The 13,450-nt window shown below is 44.4% G+C and overlaps 1 protein-coding gene across 7 annotated transcripts in view; it reads right to left on the bottom strand.

Annotated features, from left to right (window-relative positions):
- Window positions 1-5,462: 5,462 nt before the first annotated feature.
- The window catches only part of Ica1l (islet cell autoantigen 1 like), a 69,659-nt gene continuing 61,671 nt past the window's right edge, over window positions 5,463-13,450 (bottom strand). For 4 of the 7 annotated variants that reach the window (XM_057758834.1, XM_057758841.1, XM_057758835.1 and 1 more), the window contains 2 exons: window positions 12,611-12,685; window positions 5,463-7,142 (listed from right to left, as the gene is read on the bottom strand). In XM_057758834.1, coding sequence (XP_057614817.1) covers window positions 7,027-7,142; window positions 12,611-12,685 — 191 coding nt within the window. In that variant the 3' untranslated portion in view covers window positions 5,463-7,026. The remainder of the gene's footprint in view (window positions 7,143-12,610; window positions 12,686-13,450) is intronic. The other 3 variants (XM_057758837.1, XM_057758838.1, XM_057758840.1) reach the window with 3 other exon arrangements.

Here is a 13,450-nt window from a genome sequence, read left to right as displayed (position 1 = left end):
AAGTTTTATTTGTTAAAGCAAACAGTATCACATGTTTTTAGCATTTCTAGCCTGATGGAGCATTTGTGTAGTATGTTCTCGTCCACAGGTTGGCTGCTCCTCCCTGCTCTGGAAATGAATGTAACCTATCTTCGTGGTAAGTACAAAGCAGACATGGATTCAGTCACAAGCAACTCACTAACTCCATGTTTGCTGCAGCACATTTAGCTGGGGAAATCAGTCTGTAGTACGTGGAGAAGACTTTTTCTTTTAATTACTGCAAGATTGTTTGATCTCAGCAGTGTTGAGTCTGTCTACGGAGTAGAGCTGGCCAGGTTTGACCAGTGAAGGAGGAGGTGTGTTTATAAGTGAAAGATTTGTTAAAATTGGTAAAGTACATATTTCTGAGCCAGGAATGCTGAGATAGGAGGCTTACAAGTTCAAGGCCAGCCTCTGCTGTGTTGTGAGATTGTTTCAAAAGAGAAGCCTCGGTTTTTAGGAGCACTAGCTGCTCTTCCAGAGGGCCTGGGTTGGGTTCCCAGCTCCACATCGTGCAGCTTCCAACCATGCTAAAACCTTGTAAACCTATTAAGGACCTCTTACTAAATTCCAGCACTTGGGAGGCAGAGGCAGGTGGATCCCTTGAGTTTGAGGCCAGCCTGGTCAACAGATGGAGTTCAGGACAGCCAGGGCTACACAGAGAAACCCTGTCTTGAAGCACAACAAAAAGGTAAGTACAAAATAAATGTGTGTGTGTATGTTGTGTATACCACACACACTTCCACATATACTACCTCTTAACTGTAACTCACCCCACCCCCACCCCTGCTTCTTTGAGACAGTACTTATTCCTAAATTGCCCAAGCTAGCCTCAGACTCATTATGCAGATTAGGCTAACCTCAAACTCATGATCCTCCTGCCTTAGCTTCCTGTATGTCTGGGATACAGATGTGTGCTGCTACGCCCATGTTAAAATATCGTTTAATTTTCTAATGTGGTGTAATACTATTGGGTCAATGAATAGCCTTTGTATCTCATTGGTTCAGTGTTTTTAAACAATGGTCTAGACTTGAATTAAGTAATTCAGCCTAGCAGAATAGAAAAGTTTTCTCCAGTGTAGACAGTTGAGCTCTGGCTGTGTGGGTGCTAGGGGAGCTATGTACCACCTCATAAAACTGTTAGAGATACACAACAGGGTATAGTGCAGAACTGTTTCCTACTGAAGAGTACAATAAAAACAGCAAAAATTACTGCATTAGATGCAACTTCTGTGTGTGTCCTGGGGGTTGCTAATGATAACTGAAAGCATTTAATGGGGGCTTAGAATGCTGGAGAGGAACAGACGGATCTGGCACTGGAGCATAGTAGCTGAGCGCTTCACGTCCTGATCTGCTGGCTGCAGGCAGATGCCGGCCTGGCATATGGGTTTTTGATACCTTAAACCACAGTGACACATCTCTGACAAGGTCACACTCCCCCCCCCCCATCCTTCCCAGACTGTGCTACTGCCTGGTGATTAAGCATTTTCATTCAAACCACGGTTGGTTTGATTTTAGTCCTTTTGAAACACATAGGATTGGAGAGATGGCTCAGTGGTTGAGAGCACTGACTGTTCTGAGGTCCTGAGTTCAATTACTAGCACCACATGGTGGCTCACAGTCATCTATGATGAGATCTGGTGTCCTCATCAGGCCTGCAGGCAAACACATAGACAAAACGCTGTATACATAATACATCTTTTTTTTTTTTTTTTTTTTTTTTTAATTTTCGAGACAGGGTTTCTCTGTAGCTTTTTGGTTCCTGTCCTGGAACTAGCTCTTGTAGACCAGGCTGGCCTCGAACTCACAGAGATCCGCCTGCCTCTGCCTCCCGAGTGCTGGGATTAAAGGCGTGCGCCACCACCGCCCGGCATACATAATACATTTTAAAGAAAAGAAAACACATAGTAAAAAGATTTGTCGTAGCCAGGTGGTGGTGGCACACGTCTTAAATCCCAGCACTCGGGAGGCAGAGTGGATGTCTTTGAGTTCGAGGTTAGCCTAGTCTACAGAGTGAATTCCAGGCCAGGCTTCAAAACTACAGAGAAACCATCTTGAAAAACAAAGATTTGTCATGAATGTTCTGATGAGTAAAAAACGAGTGTTTGTCTCCACCTGCCTGGGGCAGCCTTGCTCGAAGGGCCTCAGGTGGTCTGGGGGGTTAGCGCTGCCTCTGCTGCTTAGTGGCCATGGGACTTGGAGCCTGAAGTCACCGTTCTGAACTTAAGGAGCTGCTGTCCCTTGAGTAGGTTATTAAGAGACAAGAGAACTGGAAGAGAACATCTTCCCTTTTTTGTCAGGTAAGCTTAATCATAAGAAGGATGAGGGGTCGGTGATGGAAATGATCTCAAATTTACTGTAGTGCCCACGGTATAATCTAGTCAAAAGACGCAGCCCAGACCTGTTGTCAGACACTGTTACTTCACTCTTTGTGGTCTCCCCAAGAAGCAAGGGACTGATGCGCAGATATCAAAATTGGAATTAAGTAGCCAACCCAGGTCATGTCTGGGAAATATCAGTCTCCAGGATTTTCTCTAGAACGTGCAGCTGTGTGGCACTCACCTGTACCAGCAGCACTAAATCATCTGGCTGCGGTTGCCGGTCACAGCCTTGTCTTTGTGGGCTCTGCCAATTCAGTGCACCGAAGGAAGGACGCTGGGGAGATACCAGGTCGTGACCTAAGAAGTTGGTAACACATTTGCTCTGGTTTCTGATTTTGCTACATCTGCAGAAGTGAAAAATGTTTCTAATCTAGGGAACTTTCCTTTTAGAGAATCTGAAATTAGCTTCTGTTGTGTGTAATCTTGTTGAGATAATGCTGCTTGCTGACACCGTGCTGTGGAGAGGATGCAGCCCGAGTGCTCTAGACAAGTATTCAACAATGAGCTGTTCCCCAGCACCCAGGAGACAGGCAGGTGGATCTCTTGTGAGTTCAAGGACAGCCAGGGCTATACAGAAACCCAATTGTAATAAACACTTCAAAAGCCTGACTAATGGCATCAAGCAGGTCTTTTACTTTGAATTTAAAAAAAAAAAAGATTTTGTATACAACATTCTGCCTGCAGGCCAGAAGAGGGCACCAGATCTCACTATAGATGGTTGTGAGCCACCATGTGGTTGCTAGGAATTGAACCTCTGAACCATCTCTCCAGCCCCATTTTGACTTTGTGTTTACTCTTTGGCCAGTGAGTGAGTGGCAGAGTATGTGCTGACTGATGGCTCAGAGACCCCACCCATGGTGCATGGAGTTCTCCGCACTCTGTAGCCTTCGGGATGGTGCAGAGGCCACGGAGAGGTATAATCCACTTTAACCATCATTTTTTCCTCAGCCTGGGCATGGCACATTTAAACTCCTGTCTGTGATATGTCTTAATGCATTATTTCTAGTACGATTGGACTAATATTTTTAGTTTAATTTTCCTCGTAGTTTCTTTATCCCAAGAGTCAAGTCTATTTCATTGCTCAAAGTATAGCCCTGCCACTTTATCCTTTTTGTTGTTTTTTTATCGAAAAAAGTTTTATTTATATATATATATTTGAATTACTTGGTCTTTTACTTGTTTTGATTTTCATTTTTTTGTTTTGGGAGGTTTTGTTGGTGTTGTTTGATACAGGATTTGTCTGTGTGTCCCTGGCTGTCCTGGAACTCACTCACTATGTAGAGCAGGTTGGTCTTGAATTCATAGAGATCCACCCGCCTCTGCCTCCCAAGTGCAGGGATTGAAGGTGGCACCACCACTGCCCAGCTTGTGTTTGGGAATTTTGTGTACCTTTCTGTTGTCTTCAACAAATCAGGCTAAATGTCATGGCATTTCATAGGTTATTATTTCTAGTTCTATTTCAGATTTTGATATTTGATTGAATTCATTATGGAAAACAAATCATTCTTGTACCTTGGATTGAGCTCTTCTGTGTTTGTTTGTTTTTTTTGTTTGTTTGTTTTGTTTTGTTTTTTAAGACAGGGTTTATCTGTGTAGCCCTGGCTGTTCTGGAACTTACTTTGTCGATGGGGTTGGCTTCGAACTCAGAGATCCCCCTCCCACCTCTGCCTCCACACCCGGTTATTCTTTTATTTTTATTTTAAGGATTTGTGTGTGAGAGACAGACATATGGCAGAAGGTTGAGGCCAAAGGTCAGCATGGTGTGTCTACCTGTGTGGTTCTCCATCTTTATTTCAAATAGTGTATGTGTGCAGATGTTCATGGATTCTGGAAGAGGGTGTCAGAAGCTATAATTAGAGGCTGTCGTGAGTCATCTGACGTGAATGTTATGAGCCAAAATGAAACAGAACTTAACATTGCACCATCTCTAACACCTCTACCTTAATTTTTAAGATGGTGTCTCTCTCTGAGCCTGGAGCTCACTGGACTGGCTAGCCAGTGAGTCCTCAGGATTTGCCGACTCCACATCCAAATGCTGGGTGACAATGAACAACCATCACTTCACCCATGAGCCAGCTTGTCCTTGGAGCGTCTGCAGCAGCATCTCGTGCTCTTTGACAGAGGGAGGTCCAGAAGTAAATCTCAGATTTTTAAATACGAAAATAATGTGAACTTGGATTGAACACTTTAGAGAGCACGTTGCTTTATGCCATCTGTAATCTTTATTAAAAGCAGCTCAAAAAGAGCACGTTTAAACTAACTTTGTCCGAATACTGTAAGCCTTGTATATTTCTAGATCTATAAAATAGGGAATATGGCTGGGTAGGGTGGTGCACACCTTTAATCCCAGCGCTCAGGAGGCAGAGGGATCTCTGTGAGTTAGAGACCAGCCTGGTCTACAGACTGAGTTCAGGACAGCCAGGAGTGTTACCCAGAGAAACCCTGTCTCAAAAAAACAAAATGGGGGAGGGTATGAAATAAATATCCAGAGTGAGAAGAAATATATTTCCTCTTGAAGTGCGAATGCTGAAGTCTGTTCTGTTGAAATGCAGTTTGTCTCTAGTGATCTGAGAGCTATACTCTACAACTAAAAATCTCAGAAATACAAATTACACCAATCTGATTTTATGACTTGGCAAATGTGGCTCCACTGGGCTTTTCTAACTTCCTATGACGTCTTGTCAGCAATAAAGTAGGACATTTCTTCCATTCAATAAGACGCCCACTCTGACAACGACGCTCCCAGGTTTCCTCTGGTCAGGGTAATTTGCGCCATCCCTGGCAGCTGCATTCCTTTTTTTTTTGTTTTGTTTTTTTAAACTTCCTTTTTATGTATGCTTTGTCTGCATATATACCTGCAGGCCAGAAGAGGGAATGAAATCCCATTACAGATGGTTGTGAACCACCATGTGGTTGCTGGGAACTGAACGTGGGTCCTCTGGAAGAGCAGCCAGAGCTCTTAACTACTGAGCCATCTCTCCAGCCCTTCCCTTTTCTTATGTTGGCTCAATACAGCAAAATGTCTTTTTCTTTTTTAATAATTTATTTTTATCTCATGTGCATTGGTATTTTGCCATGGGTGTCCAGTCCCCTGGACCTGGAATTACAGATAGTTGTGAGCTGGTGGGAATTGAACTCAGGTCCTCTGGAAGAGCAGCCAGTGCTCTTAACTGCTAACCCATCTCTCCAGCCCTGCAAAAATTTCTTTTTCAACCACAAGATTGTTAATGATTGAGCCTCAAATTACTTAGTCATGAGAAAATAGAATAACTTTCATTTAATAAGCTATCAAATGGAATTGTTTGAGCTGAAGTTATAACACAACTTAAGTTATTTCAAAGTTATGTATTGTGTTATTTCCCGATCAAGCAGGAAATAAGCCATACACTGTACTAAAGGGTGACCTAAAACCGAGCAGTGATAATTGTATGTGTATCGATTTGTGGTGACTTTGATCTGGGAAAATGGAAGGTATTGGCCCTCTATTTTCATAGTTGAGGGTGTAGGCTTTGTGTAGAGAGGGCATTGATCTTCTACGCACTGAGGTGTGCTTTTTCACACCAGCTCAATGGCTGCTTCAGATGCCTGTGAGGAAGATAGATACTGTGAAGTAACGCATCGGGAAGAATACCTTTGCAAAGAAAAACAGCACAGACCCAAGATGTAGGATTTTGTTCCTTGAGGTCGAGGGAAAACTACCTCCAAATTAAAGGTGAGCAGGAAAGGGCAGGGAGCATGAGCGATGCTTTCACCTGCTTGGCCAGCTGCCACTAACTAGCCTGCCCTCCAGAACCTAGATCCTAAACTCTTTGCCAGGAGCTTCTGTTTAGTAATCAAATATCACCTCAGGAGTCAGAAAGGAAGAACACAGGCCACTCCTCACTTTCTGTGGATGTTTCCATGTCTGTCAGAAAGCCCTCTGGATTAAACCGTGTGGAGAAACAAGATAACACAAATACATATCAAGATGAGGTGTTAGGAACTGTCCCTCTTGGTCATGTGGAAGTTCCTGGAGGTTTCGGGAAATCACTGCAGCAGTCTGAAACAGCCGGTCGGGTCTGTCTTCGCTCCATTTCCATCCTGCTATTTCATGACGGAACGAGGTGTCTCCATGATCGTGTGTGAGCGAAACGGAACATTGCATTTAGCTTCCAAATACAGAAAAGCAAGCACAAGTTTCTCTAATTTCAGTAAAGCGGACTGAATTCTCTTGTTCTACGTTGTAATAATCAGGGGAAAAGCTTTCTGTTCTGTTGCTATTCCCCCAAACAGAAAACACCTCCAGTATCAAAAAACTAACCCCAAATGACCGCCGCTTTATATCCTGTTCTTAACCCACTCACAGCAAACTGACTTGAATGTAAAACACTTCCCAAAGAAAAACGCCATGCTCCTGAGATTCAGACATAAGTTTGGTTTCTCAGTATTGCAAACTCGGGAGTTTCTAAAAATTTCCACATACGATCAACAGCTTTCACATCCAGCATAATAAATACACAGGCTTCTCAGACACCAGACCCTCTGTCCTGAACACATGAGTCTGTGTGTGGTGGCAGTGAGACTCCTCTCCACAAAGGTCAGTTGCTGCACAGTTGCTGCCTTGAGACCCCTGAACCTGGGGCCCCAGTCAGGCGTTGAGAAGTTCATCGTCTGAGTGTCCGATGGCGTCTGGGTTGGAGAGCGGATCCAAGTCTGCAAATAGATTGAACCAGGCTGACATGTCTTGGTTACCATTGTTGGGGGCTAGTAAAAAAGAAAGACAATGAAGAGGTTCAGCTTTTGGCAATAATATTTTTGTACTGCTTTAGTGATTTTTGACGCAGATGCTCCTTAATAATAAGGTTGGCTGACATTGATTCACTGTATTCCCTTAAAGACAAATTGAAAATGCAAACACAGGAAACGTGTGCTTTGCTGAGCCTGCTTAGTGTCTTGGGGATGGTGACAAGGATCATGTGAGAAGCAGTCTCAGGTGATTTATAGAAGGCTCTCAGGTAAGGTTGAAAGTTACAGTAACTTCCTCCCGAGAAAACTTGAACTCTGCTAAAAACCTCTTTATTGGGCTGGAGAGATGGCTCAGTGGTTAAAAGCACTGGATGCTCTACCAGAGGAACCAGGTTCAATTCCAAGGACCCACATGGCAGCTCACAGCTGTCTGTAATTCCTGTTCCAGGTAATCTGACTTTCTCATACAGCCATACATGCAGGCAAAACACCAATGCACATAAAATAGTCAGCCTTGCGGTGATGGCGCAGGTCTTTAATCCCAGGAGGCAGAGGCAGGTAGATCTGAGTTCAAGGCCAGCTTTATCTACACGGCCGGTTCCAGGACAGCCAGGGCTATACAGATAAACCTCGTCTCAAATAAAGAAATAAATAATGCATGTTATACTTGAAAAATGTTAGACATAAAGGGAAAAATTCTCTAATTTTTATTTCTCTTTTGAGGCAGGCTCTTGCTGTGTAGCTCAGGCTGGCTGGAGGTTTGTGATCATCTAGATTACAGGTATGTTCCATCATGCCCAATCTTGTCAAAACATTTGCTTGCAAGGGCTGGGGAGATGGCTCAGCAGCTACGTGCCAAGTTTGATCCCCAGGGTGCACATAGAAGGAGAGAAACACACATGTTTTTCCCTCTCTAAAGGTAACTTTAAAAAGGTGAAAAAACAGGCTGGGTGGTGGTAGCAGATGCCTTTAATCCTAGCACTCAGGAGGCAGAAGTAGGTAGATCTCTGAGTTTGAGGCCAACCTGGTCTACAGAGTGAGTTCCAGGACAGGCTCCAAACCACAGAGAAACCCTGTCTTAACCCCCACACCCAAAAAAGTTAACACATTTGGATAAGAACATTGTCTCAGATCCAAGTGGTTTTCTTGCGTGTGGTAGTTTGAATGTAATTCGCCCCCATAATCTCATTGGAAGTAGCACTATTAGGAGGATGCTTGGTTGAAGTGCGTATGGCCTTGTTGGAGGATGTGTGTCACTGTGGCTGGGCTTTAAGGTTTCCTATGCTCAGGATACCACCTAGTGTCTCGGTTGATTGCAAGATATAGGACTGAGCTACTTCCTCCAACACCATGTCAGCCCGCATGCCACCATGCTCCTGGTCAGTGATAACGGACTGAACCTCTGAAACTAGAAGTGGCCACATTGTCCTGGCTTTAGAGTCAAGGACAGAAGGAAGGAGTTACGGAATAAAGTTGCTGAGACCAGGCATGTGTCAGGAGTGTGCCTGAGTAGAGGTCTAACAGAGAGGCCATTGTGTGAAGCTGTGAAGGAGATGCCAGAGCCACGGGTACCTGCTGAGGAAAGTGGCTAATGGATGGAGCCAGTCCAGGAGAAGTGTGTTGAAGTCAACAGAGCTGCACAGAGTTGGAGATCTGAAGAGTGCTTTGACATCAGACATGGAGTCTGCCCAGCTGGTTTTTGGTCTTGCTTTGGTCCAGTATTTCCTTACTATGCTCCCTTCCCTACATTTTGGAATAGTAATTTATATTCTGTGCCATTATTTTTTTTTAAATATTATGTATACAGCATTCCTTCCATGTATGTCTGCAGGCCAGAAGAGGGCACCAGACCCCATTACAGATGGTTGTGAGCCACCATATGGTTGCTAGGAATTGAACTCAGGACCTCTGGAAGAATAGTCAGTGCTCTTAACCTCTGAGCCATCTCTCCAGCTCCCTATTCTGTACCATTATATATTGGAACTGTGTGATCTGCTTTTTGATTTTGATCTTACAGGGAATTACAGTTAAGAGATCACATGAGTCTCAGAAGAGACTGTGGACTTTGAAACAAGTTTGGAACTGTGATTGGCTATGGGGACTTCTGAAGTTGGACTAAATGCATTTTGCATTATGATATTGTTACAAGCTTATGGGGGGCTAGGGGAGTGAAATGTGGTAGTTTGAATGGAATTAGCCCCATAATCTCAGAGGGATGATACTATTGGGAGGTGTGACTTTGTTGGAGGAAGTGTCACTGAGGGGGTGGGTTTTGAGGTTTGCTATGCTCAGGATACTGTCCAGTGTGTCAGTCAACTTCCTGTTACCTGCAAGATGTAGGCCTCTCAGCTATTCCTCTAGCACGTCAGCCTGCACGCCACAACACTCCCTGCCATGATGATAATGGACTGAACTCTGAAACTGTAAGCTCCCCCCATTAATTTTTTTTTATGAGTTGTCATGGTGTCTCTTCACAGCAATGGAAACCCTAACTAAGACGGTTTGGGTTTTGGTTTTTTGAGATAGGGTTTCTCTGTGTAGACTTGGCTATCCTGGAACTATCTCTATAGACTCGGCTGGCCTTGAACTCACAAAGATCCATCTGCCTCTATTTCCCGAGTGCTGGGATTAAAGGTATGCACCACCACTGCCCTGCAGTAGGTCATTTCAAAAGGCTGCTAGTCACTTGTTTTGGGGGTACTGTTGCTGTTAATGAAACACCATGACCAAAAGCAACGTGGGGAGGAAAGAGTTTATTGACTTCCATGCCTCGTCTGTCACTGAAAGAAGTTATGACAGAGGCCCAAACAGGGCAGGAACCTGGAGGCAGAGCTGATGCAGAGGCTGCTTACTGGCTTGTTTCTATGGCCTGCTCCATCTGCTTTCTTATAGAACCCAGGACCATCAGTCCAGAGATGGAACCACCCCATCAATTACTATTTAAGAAAATGCCCTATAGGCTTGCCTACTGCCTGGTCTTAGGGAGGAGGTTCTCAATTGAGTCTCCCTTCTCTTCATTCTGGCCCATCCTTGTGAATATGAGGATTTTTTTCTCATTGTAGCCACAGTATTGCATTCTTAATTTTTAAAATGTGTTTTGTTGGGGCTGTCTTGTTGCTATTTTTGTTCCTGTAACCCAGTCTTGCTACGCAGCCCAGGCTGGCCTGGCTCATCCTGTTACAATCTTTGAGGACTGGCATCTGGGGATTAGAAGTATGTGTCCGGGTATACATTGTTTACATTGTTTCAATTACATGTTAGACTGAGTCCACAGCTGCACGTGATGGATGAACACTACTCAGCTGTCTCTGGGTCCTGGATTTCAGTTTCAGCTTGCATTTAATGATTAATGAAGTGACACACTTAATGAGTTAATTTTTTTTTCCTGTTTGTTTGAGACAGGGTTTCTCTGGGTAGTCCTGGCGGTCCTGAAACTTGCTCTGTAGACCAGGCTGGATCCGCCTGCCTCTGCCTCCCAAGTGTTGGGATTAAAGGTGTGTGCCATTACTGCTTAGTATGAGTTAAATTTATTTATTTATTTTTTTTGAGACAGGGTTTCTCTGTAGCTTTGGAGCCTGTCCTGGATCTCGCTCTGTAGACCAGGCTGGCCTCAAACTCACGAAGATCCACCTGCCTCCCAAATTCTGGCATTATAGGCATGCGCCACAACCTCCCGGCTGTGTTAATTTCTAAGTTACAGATTTTCCAATATTTTTACCCAGAGCTGGCACCACCTTTTCCCTGCTCTTCCTTTCCCAACAAAGCCAAGCAGCCTCCGATGTACAGGTAAACAGTGTCTTTCTCACGACCTCTGCTTGTTTTTGTTTCTTTGTTTGAGACTGAGACTCACTATATGGCCTAGGCTGGTCTTGAAATCATAAAGATCCATGTGCCTCCACAGCCCGAGGGCTGGATTAAAGCCTGTGCCACTATGCCCGGTAGTGTCTTCACTTTCTGTGTTTGGTGAGCCATGACTGTCTGCCACAAGTCCACATGCACTGTTTGTCCTCTGCCATCTACACTGGGAGGTGGTGGACCCTTGAGGAGCAGGCTGAGGAACAGGTTATAGCTCCTAGCATGTCAGGCCAGCACCACACAGAACCTATAGCTACATAACCGCAGGCCACTGGGACTTGAACCTTTGCTCCCTTTTTGGTTCTTGGCTTCTGTGAGGTAAACAGGCCTCCTTCACCAAGTCCTGGCCATGATATACTATGTTGCCACACGTGCAGAAGCAGTGACCAACTGACCACAGACTAAAGCTCTTAAACCATGAGCCACAATACAGTAGAATGCTAGTGTACAGAGAGGAAAAAGATCACGGTCCAGGCTGAGGATGCAGTGAGCAGGTTGTCTAGCATGTAAGGCTCTAGGTTCTACACCCAGCACTACAGAGAAGGAGGGAGGAGGACCAGGAAGAAGGAAGTGGGGAGAAAAAAAATTATGATTCAACAACTATAATAATAAACATTATGTAAAATTACTAATGATTGAGATCATAGGCCTTCACCTATAATCCTAGTTCTCAGGAGGTTGAGGCTGGAAAATCAAGAGTTCAAGGCCAGCCTGGCTACACAGTGAGGTCCCTGTCTGCCATTTAAATTATTTCAGTTCAGAGCTGGGCAGTGGTGGCACACGCCTTTAATCCCAGAACTTGGGAGGCAGAGGCAGGTGGATCTCTGTGAGTTCAATGCCAGCCTGGACTACAGAGTGAGTTTCAGGACAGGCTCTAAAGCTACAGAGAAACCCTGTTTTCAAAAACCAAAACAAAACATGAAATAAAAAATCAATTCAGAGCACACAAAATACAGAGCAAGGTGTGGTTTGCAGGAATTATGGTTGCAAGTGTGACAATGTTCTGAGAAACCAAAGACCACATAGGGACACTTTATCTTTTCGTTTTTCTATAATGCTAAATTTGTTGAAAAATTTTAAAGTATTGTTATAAGAATTTGGAAGTCTGCCCAACACTTGAGCAATTTGAGCACAAAATGATTAGGTGTAGTAATGATTATAAACTACAAATGGATAATTATGCATGGGAAGAGACAAGTCAGTTTAGAGCAGCGTGGACCAATCGTGTGTTCAGGAGGATACCACCTATCTTTACGCAGCTAACGCCGGGGTACTTGCTGCAGGGTGAATGACCTCTGAGGTCATCAGGCCAAATGATGTACTCTGTCACCAAAACCCAAAGCCTGTCCTTCCAGTGACAAGGAGCATCTGACGCAAAGAGATCAACGGATGGGAAAGCAGGATGGCAGCCCATGTCCGTACACACCTCTAATCCCACAGATTTGAGGTTTTATCTGAGGTGCCTGGGTCATTCCTATCCAAGGCATGTTCTGGGGTGGCTCAGTGATGGAGCACATGCCTATCACGGATGATGCTTGGCTCTTTTCTTCACACTATGAGGCAATGTGGTCCCTTTTTAAAATTCTCCTGAATTTTACTATTAATGAATGCAATGGAAAGAAATGACTTACATTTTAATTTCTTTGGACGCTGTGAAGGCACTGGCAGGGTATCTGGGTGTTCTGATCCCTCTTGGGAGCCCCAGCCTTTGGGGGGAGGACAGACAGAGAAACAAGTGTCAACAGCGAGATCCTCCTGTCTGTGCCAGAGAAGCTCTTGATTGGCCAAGCCCTCTCCTTAGTGTGTAGCTTAATGGAGAGTGAATGTGTTTATAGCTAAGGATATTGAGAGAGGTTTGCAGTTTCTACACTTTTTCTGATTTGTTGGTTTACCGTTTTTCCTTCCTTTCCGTATTTGATATTAAGGATTGCTGGTTTATTATGCTAGGCATGATGGACTAGTAATGATTACTTAATCACTTCGCATATGCCTGTGGTTTGCCTTTAGATACAGTGTGAACAGAAGCGTTTTACTATAAAGCACAGCACATTGCTGCTGGATGTCATGGACCACAGTATCTGGGGGATGAGATACAAGGATATAACAGAAACTACACAGCTATGAAAACAGGAACCAAGTCACTTCAGTCCCGGAAGATGTGAACACCACTGCCGTGTGCGTTAGAAAGTTCAAGGATTGGATTAGAAGTCCACAGCTCAGACTCATGAAGACCAAACGGGCGCTGAAGGAACAATAGTGGCCTGTGGCGGCTTACCCTTTTAATCCCAGCACTCTCTGTGAGTTACAGCCCAGCCTGGTCTACAGAGTGAGTTCCAAGACAGCCAGAGCTACACAGAGAAACCTTGTCTCAAAAATCCAAAAAAGGAGAAAGGAGAAGAGGAGCAGAAGAAAGCAGCTTCCAGGGATCTGGAAGTACTTGGTGGTGGAAAATGGTATTTTGCAATGAGTCG

The sequence above is a fragment of the Chionomys nivalis genome, chromosome 26, assembly GCF_950005125.1.
Source record: "Chionomys nivalis chromosome 26, mChiNiv1.1, whole genome shotgun sequence".
NCBI lineage: Eukaryota > Metazoa > Chordata > Mammalia > Rodentia > Cricetidae > Chionomys > Chionomys nivalis.
The sequence above is the reverse complement of the archived record's forward strand: the minus strand, read 5'-3'. Positions and strand labels throughout refer to the sequence as shown.